At 36.6% G+C, this 25,264-nt stretch overlaps 1 protein-coding gene across 37 annotated transcripts in view; it reads left to right on the plus strand.

Moving 5' to 3' along the window:
* The window catches only part of TASOR2 (transcription activation suppressor family member 2), a 252,793-nt gene that overhangs the window by 177,994 nt on the left and 49,535 nt on the right, over window positions 1-25,264 (plus strand). The window contains exon 2 of one of the 37 annotated variants that reach the window (XM_057498135.1): window positions 18,703-18,837. The exons of the other annotated variants lie outside the window; for them this stretch is intronic. Within the exon in view, the coding sequence (XP_057354118.1) occupies window positions 18,703-18,837 (135 nt within the window). The remainder of the gene's footprint in view (window positions 1-18,702; window positions 18,838-25,264) is intronic. 37 annotated transcript variants of the gene reach the window in all.

Below are 25,264 nucleotides of genomic sequence, written 5' to 3' on the forward strand. Positions count from 1 at the left end.
GTAAGAATACATTCTATTGAAAAATTGCCTTCTCGAATTGGATAGCTGTATACAGTATATTCAGCACATTATTAAGTAAAACAGTAGAGGAAAAAACAGTGTTGTTTTTCGTAAAATAATTGTGTACAGTGTTTGAAAATTTGTGTTTTCAGGACATTTTGCTCAAATGTCACCAGTTCTCTTTTAAAAGGAACTGTATCAAGAGCATCTTCTGTAATCCAGAGTTGCCTAAATAAATTAATATCTGCAGAGTTTCTAAGAACTTGCCTGAGACATTGTTTATTAAATAAATGTAGTAAGATGTCTAAGTAGATATGGCATGTGTTTATCAAATCAGTCTTTCATTCCTCTATCGATGGACGTTTATGTTCAGTTTTTCCCCTGTAATTAACAGTGCTTCAGTGATTATCTATTTTTTTGTTTTATACAAGTGTCCTGTGCTCATGGTAGTATTTTTGTAGAATCCATTCCTTATGAGAATGCCGAATAATAATGCTATTAAATTGCCTTTAAACGATTGTATCCTTTTTATATTCATTCTCTCAAAAAGTGTTTTTATTTCCCTGCTAGCCAGCACTGGATGGTAACAGTATTTAAGATTTTACTAATTTTCTAATAATAGAAAATAATATCTCACCTTAATTTTTACCTTCCTCACTATTAACAAAGTTAAACATTTTAAGCTGGGTCATATCTTTTCTGTGTTTTTTGTTTTTTGTTTTCTAATTGGGTACTGAATGCCCTTCTTTGACCTATCTAATGAATAGCACACTGTTTTAATTATTGTAGCTTTCTAATGTATTTTGGTACTTTCTTTTGAAAAAAGCTTTGGGCTCTTCTGCATTTTTCTTCCAGATGAAATTTAGAACCATTCGTTCAAATTCTGTAGAAAATGTTGTTGAGATATTATTTGTGATTACATTGAGTTTATAGATTGAGAAGAGACATTCTTTCAAGTTTTTCCTTCTAGGAGAATCGGTATGTCTCCTTGTTTCATCTACTAAGATTTTTTTGTGAAATATGCTGTTTACATGTACTACTTGAAAATACATACATATATGCATATCTGTGAATCTAGCTTAATAGAACATCTAAAGTGCTTCTCCCCAGAAGCAAAGTATTCATAGTCCCTGTCCCCATCACCACTGTCATCCTGCATTTTGTGTTGATTATTCCCTTACCTTACTTTATAGTTATCACATAGGTATGTATCCTTAACCAACATATTGTTTACTTCACCTGTTTTTGACTTTAAATAGATTCATACTGTATCCTTTGAATTACTTTTGTTAAACATGTTTTTGAGATTTCATCCATGTTGAAGCATGTGCCTTAGTTCAACAATTCAGAAACTTTTTGGACTCAGGACTCTACACTTTTAAAACTATTGAGGACACTATAGATCTTTTGTACATGTGGATTGTATCATATTAGATATTAAAACTGACTAAAATACTATAGATATGGTATCTGTGGTCCATTTATATATTATATATATGTTAGAAGAAAATCTGGCCTCATTTGTGTATTCAGAAAAAGGAACATTTTACTTATTTGTAAATGATTGTTTTATACTGAAGTATGTACAATTAAATGCACAAGCTTGGTGAGTCTTGACCACATGTATACATTCATGTTACCATCACCCATATCAAGATATCAAACATTGTAATTCCTTTTCTTCTTCACCTATTTCACCCATTCTCTCACTCCCATCCCCTATGGCCACCAGCAATATGTTCTCTGTTTCTATTAGTCTGTTTCTGTTTTATTAATTTGTTTTGTTTTCCAGATTCCACATAAAAGTGAAATCATAGTATTTGTATGTCTCTGTCTGACTTATTTCACTTAGTGTAATACCATCTGGGTCCATCCAGGTTGTTGAAAATAGCAAGATTTCATTCTTTTTTTGTGTCTGGGAAATAATTCTTTTTATATATATATATATATACCACATTTTTTTAATCCATTCATCTATTGATAAAGGCTTAGGTTGCCTCCATATTTTGGCTATTTTTGTGTATAATGCAGCGATAAACATAAGAGTGCATATGTCTTTCTGAATTAGTGATTTTGTTTTCTTGAGGTAAATTCCCAGTAGAATTGCTGGGTCATATTTCCGTTTTTAGTTTTTCGGAAAATCCTGTAAAGGGAGGAATATTTTAATAACTTTTTAAGATAGGTTTTTTTCAGTAGAAACATTTGTTCTAAATATCTTTATCCTTTTTTTCTGCACCTGATATTATTGTGTGTATTTTGTTAATTGTTCCCCCCCACCAGAATGTGAGCTACGTGAAGGCAAGAATACGGAGCTTGTTTACTAGAACGCCTAGCACCCAGAAGAGTGCCTCCTCCGTAGTTGGCCCTCCATTAATATTTATTATATTTTGAATAAGTGAATGAATGATGAAGCAAATGTTAGGATCCCTTTCCTGGGCTCACACTCATTCACAATCCTTCCTAACTATGTTTCAGCATAATAATTACTGTACAATAAAATGTGCAGATCCTAAGTGTTCAGTTTGGTGAATCTTGACAATTGGATAAACTCAGGTAACTTGCACCCAAAACAATATAAAGATCATTTCAATGACCAAAATTTTCCCTTGGGCCCCTTTCCAGATCTAACACCCCAGTCTGGGTCAATCACGTTCTGACCTCTCCCACTGTAGATTCGTTTTCCTGTTACTGGATTTCACAGAAAGGGATTCAGTCAGTATGTACTTTCAGCGTGTGATTCCTCTGGAGAGCATGTTTTTGTGAATCATACAAATACAGTTCCATGTATTTGCAGTGTCTGTGTCCATACATTGTTTATTAAGATAGATTTTTATGCGTATCAAAAATGTATATAAGTTTCTTAAAGGTTAGTTGCAATGCAGAATTTGAAATCATATTATTGAACTTCTCAAACTGCAACAATAAAATCCATTGGTCTCTCTTGCATTTTGAAGGGATGTTTTACCCTTACATTGGTCATGTAGGAGGTATTAGTTCACTGAATTATCTAGATCTCTCAAATGGTGACATATTTCAATATACAATATCAGAAAATCGCATACATTAGCATCATTACCATTTTGGGAACCACTGCTGATTCATTCATTTTCACTGAAATATAATAGTCTACTATTAAGAGTATATTATATATAAACCCATTTTATTGTTTATGAACATCTTGCTTATTTCCAACGTTGGGCCGTTGTAATTAGTGCTGCCATAAATGTTCTTGTTAATCTCCAAGTTACATACTTTTGCTTGGGTATTAGTGGAGGTGGATCTGTTGGGAGGATGTGTGCATGATCTTTTTCCAAAAGGTGTTTCTGATTTATGCTCCACAAGTTCTGAATGAAACCTCTTTTTTTCCCATTCTCACCACGTATGGCACTGTCCAGCTTGTTAACATTTTGCCACTTTAGTGTAAGTGAGATGATACTTTATTATGGTCAGTTTAAGTATTTCTCTGATTACTTGAAAGAAATTGAGGGTCTTTTTTCTTCTGTGTAATGTTTAGTCATGTTTTTCCCACTTTTCCTATTGAGTGCTAGTTTTCTCTTATTAATACGTTTGATTTAAAAAATATGTTACACATACAAGTTGATGAGCTCTTCCTATTACTAAAAATGTTAGTAGAATAATTTACTTAAGCAGTTAAAAAATATGTGAACATATGCACTGAAAAAAGTCTTCCCTGTATCTGTCTAACTCATTCCCCAATGTATTTTTTCATAGGCCTTCTTACTCTTAATATTCTGCTATGTTGTATTTTTTTTCCCTCCACTTCATCAGTGTATCCTGGAAATCTTAACAAATCAGTATATAGGAAGAGAAGGAAGAGTTTTACATGTGTGGCTGTCCCAGTTATAGTGTACAGTAGATAGTTTGATTCTAGCTTTTTACTATTAAAAACAATGGTGCATGTAGTAATTTTGTAGAGTTGTCATTTTGTATGTGAGCAGGTATTTTTTCTACATGATTAGTTTCCGGAATTGTGATTACTGGGTGAGAGGATAAATGCTTTTGATAAATATTGCCAGACTGTTTTTCTTTGGGAGTTTTCACTCTTACCTGCAGTGTACTGAAATTACTGCTTTCCTAAAGCCACCCCTCACCAAATGCATTGTGAAACTTGTACATTTTGATAGTTTGCTAAAAGAAAAGTGGTGTCCATTTATTTAAATTTATATTTCATTATGACTGAGTTTGAGCATCTTTTCATATGTTTAAAGACCTTTCAGTTTTTCTTTGTATTAACTGTTCATATCCTTTGTCTATTTTTCTATCTAAGTTGTTGGACTTCTATCTAAGTTTTCTATCTAAGTTCTAACTAAGTTGTTGGACTGGGATTTATTTACATACTCTGGGTATTAATCTTTTGATAGTTAAGTGGGTTGTAAGTACCTTTTCTCGTTAAGATGTTTTTTGATGAGAAGTTTTTCATCCTAAAGATGTTCATGTCTCTATATTTGAAATTATTTATGTGTAGTTTAGAGTATAAATATAATGTAACTTTATTTTCATGTGGATAACCAGTTGTAGTAGAATTTACCATCGAATCCACTTGGCTTTAACATTTTTTTAGGGGCAGATTTTTTAAACTAATGATTTAATTTTTTTAGTTGTTACAAGATTGCTCAAATTTTTAATAAAACTATATCGGCTTTGGCAAGTTAGATTTTTCTAGGATTTTTGTCCATTGTGTCTAAATTTTTAATATTTATTGGCACAGAGTTGTTAGAAGTGCCCTAATACTATCTTTAATGTCTGAAGCATGTGTAGTTATGTCTCCTTTCATTTCTGATATATTAATATTTCTAATTTTATTTCCTCTCCCTTTCTATTAATCATTTTGCTGGAGTTTATCAGTGACATTAGTCTTTTCAGTGAATCCTTTTGTGGCTTTGTGAGATTATTTCTAGCCTGTATTTCTTTTTGTATTTGCTTTTTTCTTTTCATTTATTAAGCTGCTTTGAGATAGCTGTAGATTTATATGGACTCCTATATTTTAGATAAGTCTTTTTAAAAGAGCATCTGTTGGAGAGGTGAGGCTTAGAACCTCCCCCCCCTGTTTTGAGAGAAATCTTCTGCATCCGTGGATGTTTTGTTGCCCTTGTCTAGCTTGGGTTAATACTTAGTCTATAGGCACACACCTGATCATCTACATTTGCTCTCTTACAGCACTAAATTATGTTTTCTACCTTTATCTTGCATCTACCTACCACTTCAGCATTTTATTAAAAATAAAAATAATAATAACAATAATAAGGGAGAAATGTGGGATTCACATATAAATCAAGTATAAAAATCAAACGAATATTCATATTTGACCTGATTGTTTATAGTTCATAATGCGTGATCAAAACCGAAAGTTTCTGTGATGACTTCACCATGTAAGAACTTATTCACTATGTAAGAATTTGTTCACCATGTAAGAACTTGTTCGTTATGCTTCAGAAGATTGGAGACTGATGAGAATTAGGCTTGGGGTGGATTAATGATTGTGCATTGAGTCCCCTATAGAGAATTTTATTGTTGTTAACAACCATTTGATCAATAAATATGAGAGATGCCCTCTCAAAAAAAAAAAAAAAAGCATCTGTTGGAATTTTTAATGCACTTTTAAAATATTTTTAGCTGGGACATAAACCTATTTACATTTACTACAATTTCTCTTATTTTGTGCTTTCTGTTTGTCCTGGTTGGTCTTTATTTCTTTTTCCCTTTTGTTATTTTTTAAGTACTGATTTAATATCTTTTATCATTCCATTTATCCCATATACTAGTTTGGAAACTATATACTTTTTGCCTCTCTTGTAATTATTCTTGAAGTAACGTCCATCCTTGACCTTTCAAAACCTAAAAATACCAGTATGTTTACTTTCCCCTTATAATACAAGAACCTTAGATGTTTAATTTCATTGAGCTCCTTCATGACTTATATGTTGTTATGTATTTTGAGTTTTTAAAAAATATTCTTATCAGACAGAAGGGGGCCTGTTTAGAGAAAGGCTTAAGGGACCTTCTCTATTCATTGCTTCTTACATTCTTTAGACCATCCACCTAGGGCGATTTCCTTCTGCTTGAAATACATCCTTTCATTTGATGATGAACTCTGTTTCTGTACACCTGAAAATGGCTTTGTTTCACTGCCATTTATGGAAGATATTTTAGCTGAATATAGCAGTTGAGGTTAGCATTTATTTTCATTTAGCACATGCAGGATCTCATTCCTCTTACCTTTTGGTTTACAGTATTGCCATTGAGAAGTCATCTGTCCCTGTCTCCGGTCCTTTTTTTCTGGCTGCTTTGATATTTCTCTTTGTCTTTAGTTTCCTGCTCTTTCACGTAATGTATCTTTATTAATCTTACTTGGGATTGCTTGGCTTCTTAAATCTATAAATAGGAGGTGTTTTAAGATGTGTTTATTGACTGTTCATAATTCCTGAATTGTAAATTTCTATTTTTATATCCTATTTATCTAAATGTGTAAATATTTTGTGACCTACATAGTAAATATTTTCCCCTGGTCTTTTGCTTTTCTTTTTGTTTCCCACAGCGTCCCCAACTGAATGCATTGCCAAACTTGGGAGTTTTGATAATCTGATAAGTGAAAAATGAAACTTGACAGTAAAACCCTGGAGCTGGTCTTTTGGGAGAAGGGGTGGGACTGTGGCTACTCTTTTATTTTTTTTCATTTAATTCATTTATTCAGATGTTTCTTCCACTTATAGACCAGTGTTGGTAATATATTTATATAGTTTTAAAATTTATTGGTATAAGTTGAATGCTACAATTTATAATTTTTTGTCTTTTCCCTATATTTGTTGTTGTATCCTCCTTTTTGTTCCTGATACTTATTTTTTTCTTGATTTTATTTGTTAAAAAAATTTGGCTTCTCTTTCTAAAATTAGTACTTTTATCATAAGAAATGTGTCTGCTTTCTGTTTTCCCTTAATAAGATTTTAATAATACGTAATTGGAGAAGTAAATCCCTTGCTAATATTCTTTGTCAAGGTTTATTACTCTCCATGGCATGGCATAATAGACTCTGTTTAGAACCTTTGGGTACACCTGCTCCCTCATTAGGAGAAAAAATATTCAAGACCCCAACTCCTGAGGCCTAGTTTGAGCAGTCAAAGCACTTGCTTCACCCTGGGGTCTCCCCTCTCTGAACAAATCTGTTCTTTGCCCAGGAATGTGGGATGGGATATATACCTAAGGATGGTGGTAATAAAAATCATCTTTGAGGTGGCATGGAGTGGGTGTCATTTTCTCTTTTGTCATAAGTAATAATCAAAAGAATCCAAAGCAGGTCTCAAAATGTAATTGTCCCTGAGAGAAATTTAGTGTTAGGAATTTCTCATAAGAAGGACAAAACTACTTAACAATGTCCTTGTAATAAATACAATAATAAGTTTAATACAGCCATTTCTTTGCAGGCTGATAGTTTAATGCTAAAGCACAAATTAGTAAATCTATTTTGAGGAACCAGGAGGTCACTTACTTCATACAGTTGTCTAAAAAAATAACACCATATAAACTTTGAAATCATTCTAATAAAAGATGCCTAATCTTGACTATGAAAAGTATGGTCTCCAAAAAATCTCTTGACTGATCATACAGCACTGCAAGAAAGAAAACAAAATTTGATAGGTATAAAATTATAAGCATGTGTTTGATATACAAAAGCAGTTTTTACAGTCAAACTGGATTTTGAGAATATTGAAACAGTCTTCAAAAATTGAACACTAAATCTAAAAGTAAGTAAGCCACAATTAAATGAAAAAGTCATAATACATAGGTATAAGTCATTTTGCACAATGGACGTAATCCCTGATAAATGTTTTTTTAAAAGTAATTTCTTCCCCATTGGATATACTAAATACCAAAGTGATTTCTCCTTTTAAATAGTACATAGTTAATCTACATGATTCTTTATGAATTTAAGTAGTTTGCTATGTGAGTTCAGGTTTTCCTATGTTTTCTATATGTACAACACAACAGTAATGATTCTCTAGACGTCCTGATTAGATTTTCCTCTAGCAAATGTAGGTTGCTCTGTTAAAACATGAGTGAAAAGTAATGATGTTCTTAGGTCTGGCTAAATACTTCAGCCATCCCTCCGACCCGTTCAGTTTTGGTTTTGGTGGATTTGGTTACACCTGTGAGACTTATTAGCAGGGACGAGCATGCCTCCCCGACCCTATATGCTGGTATCAGCATCTCGGGGATACATGGAGTGTTAAAAACCATACTCAGTAGGCCTGTATTTTTGTAAATTCAAAGCCCCGTGAAACCATAGCGGGGAGCTGGAATAGACAATGGGAAAAGCTTTACAGGGGCAATGAGTTAGAATAACTTGGAGTAACTGTAGCGAAGACTTGGATTTTGGATTAGGACTGGGATTTGCAGTCAGGTCTTGTTACTGGGCGTCTGCGGGAAAGACCCTTGAGGAAACTGAAGCTTGGAGCAATCGCTGTTTATAACAATACCGTCCACGTGGGGGTATTGCGAGACTCCAGAACCAGCGGCCCGGGCTCCTCCCAACATCGAACCAGACTAGCTCCCGTGGCTCCCGGTACCCACGGGTGTGTCCGGGCGCTGGCTCAAGATCTGCCACCCTCACTCACTTTAAAAAGGCACAGCCCGCGCGCGCGCTGCCGCAACCGCTAACGCTCGGCCTGAAGCCTCAGGCCAGGGCAGCGGAGGCACAGTCCCTACCCCGTGCACCATAGGGTGAGGCCTAGCTAGTCCGAGCGGGCCCAGGCTGGGCGCCTACCTCCGCGGGCTGCGGGAGGTGGGCTTGGGGTCCCCCAGGCAGGGGTGGCTCCCGAGAATGGTTCGGATAGGTTCGCGAAGCGCCCAGACCCCTAGCTCCTCTCGGGTTCTGCCGTTGAGGTACCCGGAAGCCTGCAGAACTGCTGGACAGGGCATCACTTGGCACAGTTGTCCCGCGTGTAAGGGGGTGGAGGGGGTACCTCGGGTGTTTCTTTAGAAAACATTTAAACTTGTGTACATGGTAGGTTTTTTAATGTATTTTAAATTTTTAATGAAAATTGTGCGTTTCTCATTCTATAGCATTTTCTGATTTTTAATAGGGATGCTGAGTTTTATGGGTCTCTCTATTGTTGGTTTATGGGAAATACTATTTGCATTTGTTTGCTCTTCATTTAAAAAAAAAGACTAACTTGCTGCCACTTAGGATTATGGCAGATCTTTTTGTCCATAATGAAAATAGCTTTACTTCCCACAGATTGTATCTATGCTTATGTAAAACTTCAGATAGTCCTTTTTTCAGGGCTTCAGATCTTTCTTTTACATAAACCTTTCTTGTGGAAACAACTAGAAGACAAACTCCAGGGGATCAGTAAATGAGAAGAGAAACTTGAGCCAAGAAATTGACCACTAAAATCCTGGAGTTCATAGAAGGTATAATTAGAGATCTTTGTCTTCCTCCTGTTAAAGGGAGTACTATTTTTAATGTCACCATTATGTATTAGGGTATTTCCTGTATATCCCTTTATCACCCAAAGTGGTCTATTTACTGCAAATGTTTTTAATCACCAGTTGCTGTTGAATTTTATGTAGTGCTGTTTCTGTCTACCAAGGCCTAAGTTTTTCTTTAATCCATTAGTGTGGTGAATTAACAAGAGCAGATTTTGTAGTGTTAAGCCTTCTGTGAGTTTCTGGCACAAGGCCTACATGGTCAGGTTTTGTGTGGTGCATTTATTGATGTATTTTAGCTTTTTTAATATTTTCATTTCACATTTTTGCATATATTTTCATTGATGATACTACTTTAAACTTTTGTAACTGTTCTTGTCTCAAGGATGTGTGCTAGTCTTGTAATTTAAGATATACTGTTTTCTGTTCTTGAGAACAATTTTTATGTGGAAGATTTCTGGGCCTGACTTTTATATACCTATAACAATTAAACCACCGTATTAATTATCTAATAGTTACAGGTATATTACAGTGTTTTAGTTTTCTTAAGTAGGTTTCAATAAATTACATTATTTATAGGAAAATTTCCCATGTTACCTATTATTTCTGTTTTTGTCATAAAATGGTTTCTATCTTTCATCTTTTATGTATCTATAAATCACACCCCTTTTTATTGCCAAGGTTGTTTCATGTGCCCTTTTTAAAAAATTAATTTGGCAGGAGATAACATCTTTTTCCCCAAAGAACTAATCTTTGTTTTTCCTGCTCTGTGCTTCCTTTTACTTCTGTTTAATTAATTTCTGATCTCTGTTACTTTTTCCCTTCCTTTATTTTCTTCAAATTTACTGTTTCTCTGCTTTCTAATTTCTTAAATTGACTCTGTTGGTCATTGATTTTCAGAAGTTTTTCTTTAATATGTGCATTTAAAACTAATTTCCTTGTAAGTGTTTTAGATGCATCTAAATTTAGGTAGGTATTCATTGTCATTCAGTTCAAACCCTTTTATATTTATTTATGTTCTTTAACTTATGAACCATTTATAACGAGTTCATTTGTTGTAATTTCCATACATAGGACTCTTGGGATTAACGTCTATGATCACATTGTGATTTCCTGGATTTTGGTCAGAGACTGTGTTCTGTGCTATGTCAGTGTCAATATTTACTACTGAACACATTTTAAGTATATAGTTAAATGAATTTTGATAAATGTATGCACCCCGTAACCACCACACCCATAAAGTGTGTTTGTGCCTACCTCACTTGGAAAAGTTTCCCTTTTTTGCAATCAATTTCCCTTTTCCTACCCTCTACCCCAGGTAACTATTGATAATGATTATTGCTGTAGATTAGATTTGCCAATTGTAAAAGTTTGTATATATGGAATCCTACAGTGTGTACTTCTTTTTTTTTTGGTATCATTAATCTACAATTACATGAGGAACATTATGTTTACTAGACACCCCCCATCACCAAGTTCCCCCCACAAACCCCATTATAGTCTCTGTCCATCAGCGTAGTAAGATGCTATAGAGTCACTACTTGTCTTCTCTGTGTTGTACAGCCTTCCCTGTTACCCCCTTCATTATACATGCTAATCATAATGCCCCCTTTCTTTTTTCCTCCCCCTTATCCCTCCCCTCTCACCCATCCTCCCCCATCCCTTTCTCTTTGGTAACTGTTAGTCCATTCTTGGGTTCTGTGAGTCTGCTGCTGTTAACCTCCTTCAGTTTTTCCATTGTTCTTACACTCCATCAGATGAGTGAAATCATTTGATACTTGTCATTCTCCGCCTGGCGTATTTCCCTGAGCATAATAGCCTCTAGCTCCATCCATGTTGTTGCAAATGGTAGGATTTGTTTTCTTCTTATGGCTGAGTAATATTCCATTGTGTATATGTACCACATCTTCTTTATCCATTCATCATCTACTGATGGACACTTAGGTTGCTTCCATTTCTTGGCTATTGTAAATAATGCTGCAATAAACATAGGGGTGCATCTGTCTTTTTCAAACTGGGCTGCTGCATTCTTAGGGTAAATTTCTAGGAGTGGAATTCCTGGGTCAAATGGTATTTCTATTTTGAGCTTTTTGAGGAACCTCCATACTGCTTTCTACAATGGTTGAACTAATTTACCTTCACACCAGCAGTGTAGGAGGGTTCCCCTTTCTCCACAGCCTCGCCAACATTTGTTGTTGTTTGTCTTTTGAATGGTGGCAGTCCTTACTGGTGTGAGGTGATATCTCATTGTGGTTTTAATTTGCATTTCTCTGATGACTAGCGATGTGGAGCATGTTTTCATGTGTCTGTTGGCCATCTTAATTTCTTCTTTGGAGAACTGTCTGTTCAGCTTCTCTGCCCTTTTTTAATTGGAGTATTTGCTTTTTGTTTGTTGAGGTGCATGAGCTCTTTATATATTTTGGATGTCAACCTGTTACTGGATCTGTCATTTATGAATATATTCTCCCATACTGTAGGATGCTTTTTTGTTCTGTTGGTGGTGTCCTTTGCTGTACACAGTGTGTACTTTTATGTCTGACTCTTCTGCCCAGTTTTTTTGAGATTCATCTATATATCGTATGGTATGTGAATGTGCCATAGTTTGTTTATACATTTACCTGTTGATGAACTTTAGATTTACCTATTTTAGTTTTAGCCTACTATGAATAATGCTGCGCTGAACATTCATGTACAAATCTTTTTATGGACATAGGTTTTATTTCTCTTGGGTAAATAGGAATAAAATTGCTCAGTTATATAGTAGGTATATGTTTAACTTTATCAGAAATTGACAAAACTATTTTCCCAATTGGCTGCATAGCTTTATATTCCTACCAGGAATGTATGAGTTACAGTTGTTCCTCATCTTTGCTAACACACTTACTTTTTTTTTAATTTTAGTCATTTTCTTTTTAATTTTAGTCATTCTAGTGGGTGAATAGTATTTCATTGTGGTTTTAATTACCACTTCCATGATAACTAATAATGTTGACCATTTTCCCATGTACTTACTTTCCACTAATAAATCTTTTACAAGGTGTGTCTAAGAATTCTGTATATATTCTGGACACAAGTCTTTCATGAATCTTTCCAATTTCTTAATGATGTGTTTTGAAGATCAGAATGGTTTTAATTCTCATAAAGTCCAGTGTATCAGTTTTTCTTTTATGAGAACTGATTTTTGTGCCCTAAGAAATCTTTACATGTCCAATGCTTAAAATTTTCTCCTATGATTTTTTCCTAGAAACTTTATAGTTTTAGCTTTTATGTTTAGGTCCATGATTCAGTTCCAGTTGAATTTTGTGATTTGAGATAGGGATGAGGTTCATGATTTTTCCCCATTTTGCTTATTATAGAACCTATTAAATTATATTGGTAGTGTTGTTAAAGTCACTATCCAGCTCACTGTTCTGTTCCATTGATCTGTATGATCTGTACATCATTACAGCCTCGACAGCTTTAGCTTTGTAGTGATTCTTGAAATCAAGTGGTGAGTCCTTCAACTTTGTTCTTTTCCCAAATTGTTTCGACTGTTCCAAATCCTTTGAATTGTCATGTAAGTTTTAGGATCAGGTTGTCAGTTCTGCAGTCTGGGATTATATTGAACATTGATAGGTCAGTGCTGTATCTCACCATTACTAGCAAGCTCACAAAACTAGGCAGTAGTATTAGGAGGCACGAGTCCAGACTGAAGATGGCCAACACAGTACTGTGAAGGATGTCTCCAAAAACATTTGATGTATCTATCTATCTATTCAGTGTTTAAGTTCTTTACAGGAATTTTAGGCTGAAATGACGATTTGTAACTGAAAATCAAACAGAGACAATTTGCAATTTATAAAAACAAAATACCATGTAAGAAAGGAAATTGACTACCTAGGGTGTCCCAACCATGTTAATTAATGCATACAATTTAGTGAAACATTAAATACTGATATAAGAAATCATGGTATAACTATGAGAAGATAGGAAGGAAAAGTGTGCTTTTTAATGTGTGTGGGGAGGAGGGAGGTGTTTTCATTAAAGGAATGTCTAACATTTATACAGGTCTTTTATTTAGAAACATGAGGTTATATCAGAAGATACAGCTAACATTGAAAGTGGTCACCTAAGAGAAATGGAAATAAGGCTCCCAGGGAGGGTGGGGCCAGTGACTGACAAGCCTGGAGGTATTTGGCTTTGTATTTACTGTATGTGCTTTGTTGAGACTTATTTTTAGAAGGAAGGGGAGGAAAGTTTAAATAGTTTGGTCAAAGTCACAAAGCTAGAAAGACTGGGATTCAAAATTTTGTCTTGCCAAGTCCTTTTGATTCCAAAGCTCCTGCGCTTAATCACATCTTCCACTCCCTCCGCCTCTCTTCAGCCTGAAGAGATTGTTCTAAACACAATTACTGTATGTAGATTAAATGAGAGCTACTGTGGCCAGGATTCTCACCTGGCCCTGGTTGACTTGCTCACTGCACACGTGTGGGCAATACATTGCTATTGACTCTATATAAAGAGCTCCACCCGGTACTCTGGGGCAACACAGTGGCATGGCTGCAAGGCTGCAGGAGAGCAGAGCAGAGCAGAGGCTGGAGTGGTGGCAGCACCGAGGACAGAGGCCCAGAGGACGGCTGTGCGGGCAGAGGGGCCCAGAAGCAGAGACTGGCTTGCTGCATGCAGACTCACTCTGAGTGATCAGGATTTTAGTGATTGACCTGCCACCATGGAAATAAACTTGGGTATAACCCTTTCACCCCAGGAACGTTTTACTGTTATATTCTTTGGTCACACTGAATCCATAGTGACCTTGCCGGGGGCTGAAACCCATTGGCAAGACAATTGGCAAAGTCAGCAGGGTTCACTGTTGACCAAGGAAAAAGACAGGCTGCCTTTATGGGAGGGGTGCTTCCGCGGACTGCCCCTGTGAATGGGGAGACAGCAGATTGTCCCCCAATGGATATGTGGTCAGAGGTAGCTTGTCTCCTAGAAGATGGGGCCACACCCCACGACTAGAGGCAAGTAGAGGTGATAACCTGAGGCAGTAGCAATAGCCCTTGTTAGAGTAAGTAGGGCTTTTGAGACAGAGAGTAGTTGGAACTGTGGGTTGGCTGTTTCTCACAGTATTAAAAAAGTCTACAGAAGAGAAGGACATGCTCCTGAAAAAGACCCAAGAAATGGCGGCACAAGAACACAAGATGCAAACTTCTGTGGATTCACTGAAGAAGGAAATGGCATTGATGTGAGAGGAGGCAGCACGAGAACACTGGCAGCAAGGTGCCGTTAAAGAGGTAAAAGATTCCTTACAGAATGAGACAGCAGCACTGCCAGATGCTCTAAAGGAGGAAAGGCCATCAAGGAAAAAGACAAACTCCTGAGGGAAGCACAGGCAGAGGTGGCATGAGAACTCCCGCTGCAAAGCATTGAGTTGAAGGTAAGAGAGCTGCTGAAGACTGAGCTAGCATTGCTGCGAGGCACAGTAGAAAAGGTAAAGGTTGTACCAGAAGAGGTGCTCAGGGGAGGGGAGAGAAAGGTGCCATCAGTCCCAGAAATGGAGGAGCTGGGGAAGGATGAAGGGGTGTTGCCAGAGTCACTGACCCCTCCTGTATTGAAAGCACGCACAGCGGTTGTATAGAAAATAAAGACCCAGCTGCTGAAAGTTCCCCAAGGAGAAGAGTAGCCCCCTCCCCAGGTCATGGAGCACTCTTATGTTGCACCCTTATACTCAGGCTGAGCTATTGGAATTGGGCTCCCCGTTTAGATAGAAGCCTTCAGAGTCAATATCAGCTGGGCTCCTATGTCTTTGCGACTTAGGGGTGGATGGAATTGTTCTCTTCGGATCGGAGATGGGAAAGCTGGCTTCCCTGACAGTGCAGCCCACCTTGAGGCAGCGATTACTAAATGCACATTAGACCCCAGGGAATCACTCCCTCCTCAGTTGGCGTATGGCTGCACTTCATGCAGTGTGGCCCAATCAGGGTGATCTACCATCCTTTCCTGTTAGATGGCAAACAAATGCTGAGCTCCAACAGGTGTTACGAGAGCTAGGCATAAGAAATGCCATCTGTAGTCCAGAGAATTATGACCCAGATGAAGAGACTTTCACTACTGGGATGAAAAATACTGAGCTTCAGACGGCTCCCACATCCCTCTTTGGGTGTCTAGTGGCCATTCTTTCCCCTCACTTAGGGCATCCTATAAGTGAGGTGACAAGTACAGTAGCAGACATAGGAGAGGCTGAAGCAATGAGAACATGGAAAGAAATAAGGTCTTCTACTCACAAGAAGAATTTAAAGGGCCCCATGAAGGTTACAAGGACCCAGATGTGGGTTGATTTAATACTGGCAGGAGCAGATAGAAGGAAATTAGATGGGAAGTCAGATAGGATCTTACTAGAGCTATGGCAGCAACTGAAACCAGAGCAGCAGTTCCAGCCATTAAGACCAAAGAGGCAGAGGTCGGAGACAGAGCAACAAGATCAGCCTGTGTCTCTGCTAGACTTTTTGCTGGAGAGGCTGGAGAACAATGTTCGAGCGTCCTTGCACAGGGACCTTTGCAGAGGACTGAGCACAAAGATTGAGAGGAGAGAATCCTGGAGGGGTGGAGTGTAGGTAAAATGAGAGTTCCTGTAGCCAGGATTCTCACCTGGCCCTGGTTGACTTGCTCACTGCACATGTGTGGGCAATACATTGCTCTTGACTCTATATAAAGAGCTCCACCCAATGCTCTGGGGCAATACAGTGGCATGGCTACAAGGCTGCAGGAGAGCAGAGCAAAGGTTGGAGTGGTGGCAGCACCGAGGACAGAGGCCCAGAGGATAGCTATGCAGGACAACTGTGCAGACAGGGAGGCCCAGAGGACGGCTGTGTGGGCAGAGGGGCCCAGAGGCAGAGACTGGCTTGCTGCATGCAGACTCACTCTAAGTGAACAGGATTTTAGTGATTAACCTGCCAGCGTGGAAATAAAGTTGGGTATAACCCTTTCACCCCAAGAACCTTTTACTGTCATTTTCTTTGGTCGCATTGAATCCATAGTGAACTTGCCTGGGACTGAAACCCATTGGCAAGACACTGTATTTCATACATAATTGGGAAATTATGACCTAAATGTTCAAAGGCTCTCTTTTAAGTGGGTGTCTGGTGTTCAGTGTTCTCCAGTGCAGAGCTATGCATATAGAAAGATGATGGCAAGTATCTGTGGAATACTTGTGAAGAGTAATTCATGCAAACCAGAAAATCTTAAGACATCAGAGAAGCTGCTTCTTGGGCTATGCTTTAAATATGAGGAAAACTTAGACATGGAGCAGGTGAGGGGTGTGAAAATTAGACTGTATATAACTAATGAGGAAAATTTCCATGAAGAGGGGGATCTGAGTCAAGAGTATTTTGCCCTTGTGCAGGGGAGGGGGAGATAAGATGTATTGAGTAGGCGGGAATCAAGCAGTCAGAGGCTTTAAATACCTTATATTTTAAGTTTCAAGTTTTCATGGATGTTAACTTTTGTGATTCCTTGCCAAATAAATACTTGGTAGGATGAATGTCTCTGTGCATAGCAACAAATAGAAAAGGGATTTGATAAATTACCTAGTGTGGTGCAGTGTTTCATAACCTAACAGGTCTTCAGTAAGGCAGTTTGTAGAGTCAGTGTTAGAACTGAAAGGAACCTTCAAAAGATAATTACAATTAAATGAGGCTTTAGAGAGAATAAAGAGTGTATTTTCAGCTGCCAATGAAAGCAGTTTAAACAATAAGGAACACTTATTATTTCACGTATCAAAAGATTCAGAGGTGGGGTTGCTTCAGGCTAGTTCATTGAGGTTCATCTAGATTCTGTATGTTGGATCTAGATTTTGTTCCATCTTCGGTGTGTTGGCCCACCAGTCCCATCTTGGTTGTAGGGAGTTCCAGGCAACACACGCTCCATCAGACAAGGCCCTAAGCTAGAAAAAGGTGGGAGGCAGGAAGAGTGCTCTTTTTTGTCCTGTCCTTTTGTAAGAAAGCTTTCTCAGAATTCTCTCTGTAGAAATCCATCCAGATCTCATTGGCCAGAATTGAGTCACATGTTTATTCCTGAAATAATCACTAGCCAAAGAGTGAAATTACCATAATGAGCTTAGAGTAATTAAGATTCACCTACACACCTGCCCCCAAGGCTCTCCTGAAGCTTGGGATCACCTAATACCAGGAAAAAAAAGTTGTGGTTTGGGGAGGGGAAGAAGAAGGGGTGTGATGGGGAGGCAGTCAACATCATCATCACACTAAGGTCTCAGAACAAGTTCTAAGTAGGCCTGCACCAAAGTCCTGTCTCCTGATTCTCCATTTAATTCTCACCGTTTGACATAAATAACTTATTTGCATAATGAATAAATATCAATATTGCTACTTTTTCTGAGGGGTCTTGAATATATCCACACAATTCTGTCGCAAATCCTTTCTGACAGAGGATATACTATTACAAAATGATACCTGCCATTTTTTAAGCATATTTAATTCGTCAAATAATAAACTACCTACAGTTCCTTATGTGTGCTTGTTTGTACTTCTGCATCTGCTCTTATTTCTACTGCCTAGAAAACTCACATGTTAGTGCCTATTTTGCTTCCTTATCATTTGAATACCTACTCAGATTTCAAGTATCAGTGCCTTTGCAACCTTGACCATATGCTTATCTCAGTGAAATTGGTTGTTTGTACCATAGTATTCCCACTATGTCATGTTCTAGATTCTTCTACACATTTATAGTGCTGGTTTCTTTATAGGTTTTGTGTTCTAGTCTAAGAGCTTTCTTTGTTGAGACTGTTTCTCTTGTCGTTTTTCATTCAGGGTATAGCATAGTACTGGATATGTAATAGGCACCACTAATAGTTTTATTTAATGCCTGGATGATCATATTTTACTAATTTGGGGGTGGGGAGAGATTTTACTTAATTGTTTTCTATTTGATTTTATTACCACCATCCAGTAGAATATGGACATAGTTTTACAGTCTACTGTTGCTTTTGAAAGATTTTCAGTGAGGCAGGAATGATTCCTATATAACATAATTCATTTCTGTGAACAAATTTTTCTTTAAAACTTAAATTATGTTGGATGAGAAGCATTTCATTTTCTGCAGAGAAAATTTAGCATATAGCTGCGAAGACTTGAAAAGGGGGTAAACATAACAGAATTGTACATAATGCAAATTAGATGCTCAGTAACATTTGTTTACATAGTAAATATGCCATAAGTAGAACTTTTCACTTTATGACTTAAATTTTTTCTTCTTTCATTTTAGCATTTATGACATTAACAGAGAACAGAACTATTGTCAAGAATTCTGGGGGTATACTTGATGAAAATGAATTAAGACCGCCCTCCCAGCTACATTCTTTTTTAGAGAAGACCGAGACAGGGTTCATATCAGAAAAGAGTGGGTATTAAACTTAATGCCATAAGTTATTACTAATGAATCAAAGTAGAGCAGTACAATTTTTTAATTTTAGCTTAGATCATGTAAAATGAAAGGACTTCTTAAAAACTTATAATTTCCAATGGAAACAAATTTCTTAAAATCATTAGTTCAAAATTGATAGGTGATTAAGTTACCAGATTGCTTCAGAAAAGGTAAATGTTCAAAGGAAATTGTCACATTTCTCCATTTGTATTTCACTGAAATTATGGCTCATTTCACTTAATTTTTGAACAGAGATATTTTAAATAGTAGAAATAATACATGCTTATGTAAGAAAAACCTGAATTGTAGCAGTGTATGTAAGGTGAAATTGTTAGTTCCCCTTTTATCCACTTCCCAATCTCAGTAATCATTGGTTTGAACTGCCAACAGTTTGGTTCCCTATCTTTCTAGACCTTTTTCTGTATACTTTCAAACACATAATTTTTAATGTATTTTTTTTTAACCAAAATGGCATTATGTAATAATGCATGTTACTCAGTGGTATATAGTAGATATCTTTATATGTCAATATGTACAAATTTACTTGGTTTTCATTTAGTGGTTGCAAGGTGTTCCTCTGTTTATGGCAATTTAGATGATCTCGAATATTTTTACTATTACAGATCTGGTGTATAGGACACCCTTGTAGATACATCCCATGGACTCATGCTAGTATTCCAGAAATGGAATGGTATTTGGTATGCACTTGAAGTTTATGTTAGGTCCTGACAAATTGTGTTCTAAAAAATTTGTATCTATCTTGAACTGGCAATCCTTTAATATCTTAAAAGTAAAGGGTAATAAATTTTAGGGTTAGCTAAGGGAATGGTCTCTTCCATCAACTACTGTCAGATGGCCTACTTAGACATAAATAATACTCTGGTAATGCATAGATAATACTATAATAGCAATGCCTCTATACTTGAACATAGGTAGATTGTAGCCCATCTATAGGAAATACTAAAAAGAGCCTTTAATGGCAGATATTGTTGGGTTCTGAGTGTTACTGTCCCTGATGAGTGCTCTTGCTTACTGAACAAACAGGAGATGTGGTCGTGAAAGTCCTGGAGAGATGGAGAAGTGGCTGATCTTTGTAAGAATTATTCTGGCACCTAGGAAGGATGCTGGCATTAGTTCATCTCATTATTTGCTTTTAGACCACATGCTTCTAGAATGGGAAATAGGTACCTGTGGTATAACATCAGAAATTGGTTTATAATTTTCTAATTCCTCTTACTAGTAATTAAAGAGAGAAAAAATTGTCCAAACTCAGACACTCAGTGTGTCTGATGGAGTTTGAGAAAAAGACAGCGAGCAGAATCCAGCTAGCGTCAAGCTTGTCTTAACTTTTAACATTGAATCCACAAATAGCAGAGAAATGTGCCCAAAGACAGATGCTACAGGAAAGAGTTTTAACTCATTCTCCAAAGCCATTAACATTCCTCCACACACTCTCTATTGGCCACTTGAGCCCGAAGGGATGCTCTCCACACTTCACAGACAGTTACTTTTCCAGTTACCTTCTTAGATATTGTTCTAGGTTTCTTTGTGGAATAGCTCACTCTCGATTTTCATAATACTCTGATAACCTTTAATGTTTAAATAAAGCATGTGTTTTCCTCAGCAAAAATGAGACCATTCATTTAGTGCTCTTACTGTTTTGTACAAGAGTTAGACTCTTAAATCAAAGTGCATGGTGCAGAAAAAGATAGTGCGTAGTAACTGCTCAATAAATGCTTACTGCTGATAAGGTAAAAAAAAAGAAAGTGCATGGTGTAAGAAAAGAGACAATGCCAAATAATTCTCAATAAGATTTTCATCCCCTTATTGACAAACCAGGCAACTTGGTCTTTCTTGAAAGTATAATTCAGGTTATTTATTATGAAGTCATGAAAGAATCAAGATTTATTGTGGTTTTCCGACAGCTTTGCTTTTGACATGCTTTTCCTTCTGCGAGCCATAAAATTATTGCTTTTATAAATATATTGCTATCTGGAAAATGCTGACCTAAAGGTGGAAGCATTTTAACCATGAGTAGTTTCAGGGAAAAAGAAATAATAATAAGCACAGAAGAATTCATTTCCTACTTGTTCCTCTTTGTTTATTGTAAATCTTTACCTTTATTCATTCCTTTATTGGGAACAGTAAGTACTGCCCACATTGGTGTAAATGAAGTCTTCTCTGACCACCTATATGTTATTTGGGAACCTCTGTGTTAGGTAGGTAGCTTCATTGATTGGGGTTTTTTTAACTACACAATTTCTCACAGTTTTGTTCACTGTGCACTAACACTAAAAAATGGGTGCATATATAGTATTCAGTACTTACAAAACTTAAAATCTGAGCCTATCAACATCTTGTAGAATTTAGAGAAGTTGATAATCATAGGATATTCATTTCCAAAGCTACAACTTTTATTTTTTTCACTGTAAGCAATATATTTCTTAAATATTTAGCCTAAGAGTATATATACTTAGATTTTTAAATATTATATCACCTTTTAAAAAATAAATACAAGATTTCCAAAATTATAATTTTTAAAGGAATCCAGCTTTGCATTTCAGCTAGCTGTATAGGTTATTTATGAGATGAATTTGCAAAAGCATAGGCTTCCCAGTTTGAGAAGTGCTGCTAAAGAAAACCATGATTATTATCACTGGTCTTTTGCTCTTTGAATCTCTTTAGAATATCCACATTTTTTACACCACTGGTATACTGATACAGAAAGAGGAAGTGAAACTGAGAAAAAGTAAAACAATTGACTTAGTTCAGACATACCAACTTCAAAATATTCTTAAATGTTTCATCCTCTTGTCTTTCCTTCCTTGCTATTTAAAGTCTTTAATTTCTGACACTACTTATTACAGTATTTTTAAATTACCTTGATAAATGAAGTGTTAGGACAGTTCAGATTGATTTCACTGAAATGTTTATTTTCATTTCTCTAACAATCAAGTTTTTTTTCCTTCTCATTTTAAATAAAATGTTCTTTTTTTCTTTAACTTTAGTGTAATTGGCAGAGTTCTGGGAAAAGCAGGAATCCATGTTAATATACTTATTTATACTATATGACCAAAAGTCCGGTGCTATATAAGTTATTCATTCTTTTTATTTATAGTTTGTACCTTCCTGCCTCAACCTTGTTAAATAGAATAGAGAGGATACAAATTGAATGGAATGAACAAATCAAATGGTTAAATGTTATGAGAATTCATTAAGCTCAGTTCTTGCCAAAGTGAAGACTTGTGAAATCAAAAGGTACAAAGTCTCAATCAAGAAAAGACTGGATAGAGTTGGTAATTCTCAATTAGGAAACATGCCCCTTGTGGGAGGGCCATGGCAGAATCTCTGGGATAGCACATGGGTATGGTTTGAGAAAAGCACTTTAAAAAAAAAAGTGAAGTTTTATTTTTGTAAAATGAAAAAAAAAAGTGATTTTATGATACCACCCATAAACGTAAAGTCTAATAGGTGTGCTTGGGCTGGTGAGGAAACCCCAAAGATACAATAACTTCTAATGTGTTTGCTGAGTGTGCAATAGTAGGCCTCTAAGGACGTGAGAGCCTTGAGGATTTGGTGAGAAGATGGGAAGGGTACTTTATCAAAGTGTGGCATAGATTTAAAAAATTTCTGGATGAGATGGCTTCATGACTGAATTTTATCAAGCATTTAAAGAAGAGCTAACACCCATCCCTCTTGAAGTATTCCAAAAAGCAGAAGAGGAGGAAATACTTCCAATTCATTCTGTGAGGCCAGCATCACTCTAATACCAAACCAAAGATACCACAAAAAAAATTTACAGACCAATATACCTGATGAACGTAGTTGCAAAAATCCTCAACAAAATATTAGCAAACTGAATTCAAAAATACATCAAAAAGATCATCCATCATGACCAAGTGGGATTTATTCCACAGATGCAAGGATGGTACAATATTCAGAAATCAATCAACATCATAAACCACATCAACAAAAAGAACAAAAATCACATCATTTCAATAGATGCTGAAAAAGCATTTGACAAAATTCAACATCCATTCATGATAAAAACTCTCAACAAAATGGATATAGAGGACAAGTACCTCAACATAATAAAGGCCATATACTACAAACCCACAGCCAATGTCATACTTAACAGTGAAAAACTGAAAGCTTTTCCTCTTAAGATCAGGAACAAGACAAGGATGCCCACTCTCCCCACTTTTATTCAACATAATACTGGAGGTCCTAGCCACAGCAATCAGACAACACAAAGAAATAAAAGAGGCATCCAGATTGGTAAGGAAGAAGTTGAACTGTCACTGTTTGCGGATGATATATTATACAGAGAAAACCCTGAAGACTCCACCAAAAAATGATTAGAACTAATACCTGAATTCAGCAAAGTTGCAGGATACAAAAGTGATATACACAAATCTATTGCATTCCTATATACTAACAGTGAATTAGCAGAAAGAAATCAGGAAAACAACTCCATTTATAATTGCATCCAGAAGAATAAAATACCTAGGAATAAACCAAACAAAGGAGGTTAAAGACCTATACTCTGAAAACTAAAGATACTCATGAGAGAAATTAAAGAAGACACCAATAAATGAAAACACATCCCATGCTCATGAATAGGAAGAATTAATATTGTCAAAATGGCCATCCTGCCTAACACAATCTACAGATTCAATGCAATTCCTATCAAAATACCAACAGCCTTCTTAAACAAATTAGAACAAATAGTTCTAAAATTCATATGGAACCACAAAAGACCCCATATAGCCAAAGCAATCCTGAGAAAGAAGAACAAAGCTGGGGGATTATTCTCCCTAACTTCAAGCTCTACTACAAAGCCACAGTAATCAAAACAATTTGGTACTGGTATAAGAACAGGCCCATAGATTGATGAATGTAACAGAATAGAGAACCCAGATATAAACTCACACATGTATGGTCAATTAATATACGATAAAGGAGCCATGAATATATAATGGAGAAAAGACAACCTCTTCAACAGCTGGTGCTGGGAAAACTGGACAGCTACATCTAACAGAATGGGACTGGATTACTGTCTAACTCCACACACAAAAGCAAACTTGAAATGGATCAAAAACCTGAATGTGAGTTGTGAAACCATAAAATTCTTAGGAGAAAACATAGGCAAAAATCTCTTGCATATAAACATGAGCAACTTTTCCTGAACACATCTCCTAGGGCAAGGGAAACAAACAAACAAAAAAGAACAAGTGGGACTACATCAAATTAAAAAGCTTCTGTATAACAAAGGACACCATCAGCAGAACAAAAAGGCATCCTATTGTGTGGGAGAATATATTCATCAACAATTTACCCAATAAAGGGTTAACATCCAAAATACATAAAGAACTCGCACACCTCAACCCCCAAAAAGCAAATACCCAATTAAAAAATGGGTAGAGGATCTGAACAGACGCTTCTCCAAAGAAGAAATATGGAAGACCAACAGGCACATGAAAATATGCCCCACATCACTAATCATCAGGGAAATGCAAGTTAAAGCCACAGTAAAGTATCATCTCACCCCAGTTAGGATGGCCAACATCCAAAAGATAAGGAACAAGTGCTGGTGAGGATGCACAGAAGGGGGAACCCTCCTACACTGTTGGTGGGAATGTAAATTGGTTCAGCCATTGTGCAAAGCAATATGGAGGTTCCTCAAAAAACTAAAAATAGAAATACCATTTGACCCAGTGATTCCTCTCCTAGGAATTTACCCGAAGAAAACAAGATCCTTGATTTGAAAAGATGTACACACCCCCATGTTTATTGCAGCACTATTTACAATAGCCAAGATATGAAAGCAACCTAAGTGTCCATCAAAAGTGAATAAATAAAGAAGAGGTGGTACATATATGCAATGGAATATTATTCAGTCACAAAAAGAAAAGAAAAATACTTCCATTTGTAGTAACATGGATGGATGTAGAGGGTATTATGCTCACTGAAATAAGCCAGGCATAGAAAAGTAAATAACAAATGATCTCACTCATTTGTAGAGTATAAAAAAAAGGAAAACAGAAAGAACAAAATAGCAGTAGACTCACAGACACTGAGAAAGGGACTAGTGGTTACCAAAGGGGTGGGTGGGAAGGGAGAAGGGGATTAAGGGGCACTATAATTTTCAATCACAATATAGGTATAGGTAGGTCACGGGGAAGGCAGTACAGCATTAGAGAAGACAATTAATGACTGTAACATCTCACTACCTTGATAGACGGTCACTGCAATGGAGGGGGTGAGGTCTTGGTAGTATGGGTGAATGTTGAAACCACTGTGTTGTTTATTTGAAACCATCATAACCTTAGGTATCAGTGCTGTTTCAACAACAACAGCAGCAAAAGACTTGGATGAAAAACACTGGTCTCAGTGATTACTG

The sequence above is a fragment of the Manis pentadactyla genome, chromosome 3 (genome assembly GCF_030020395.1).
Source record: "Manis pentadactyla isolate mManPen7 chromosome 3, mManPen7.hap1, whole genome shotgun sequence".
Lineage (NCBI taxonomy): Eukaryota > Metazoa > Chordata > Mammalia > Pholidota > Manidae > Manis > Manis pentadactyla.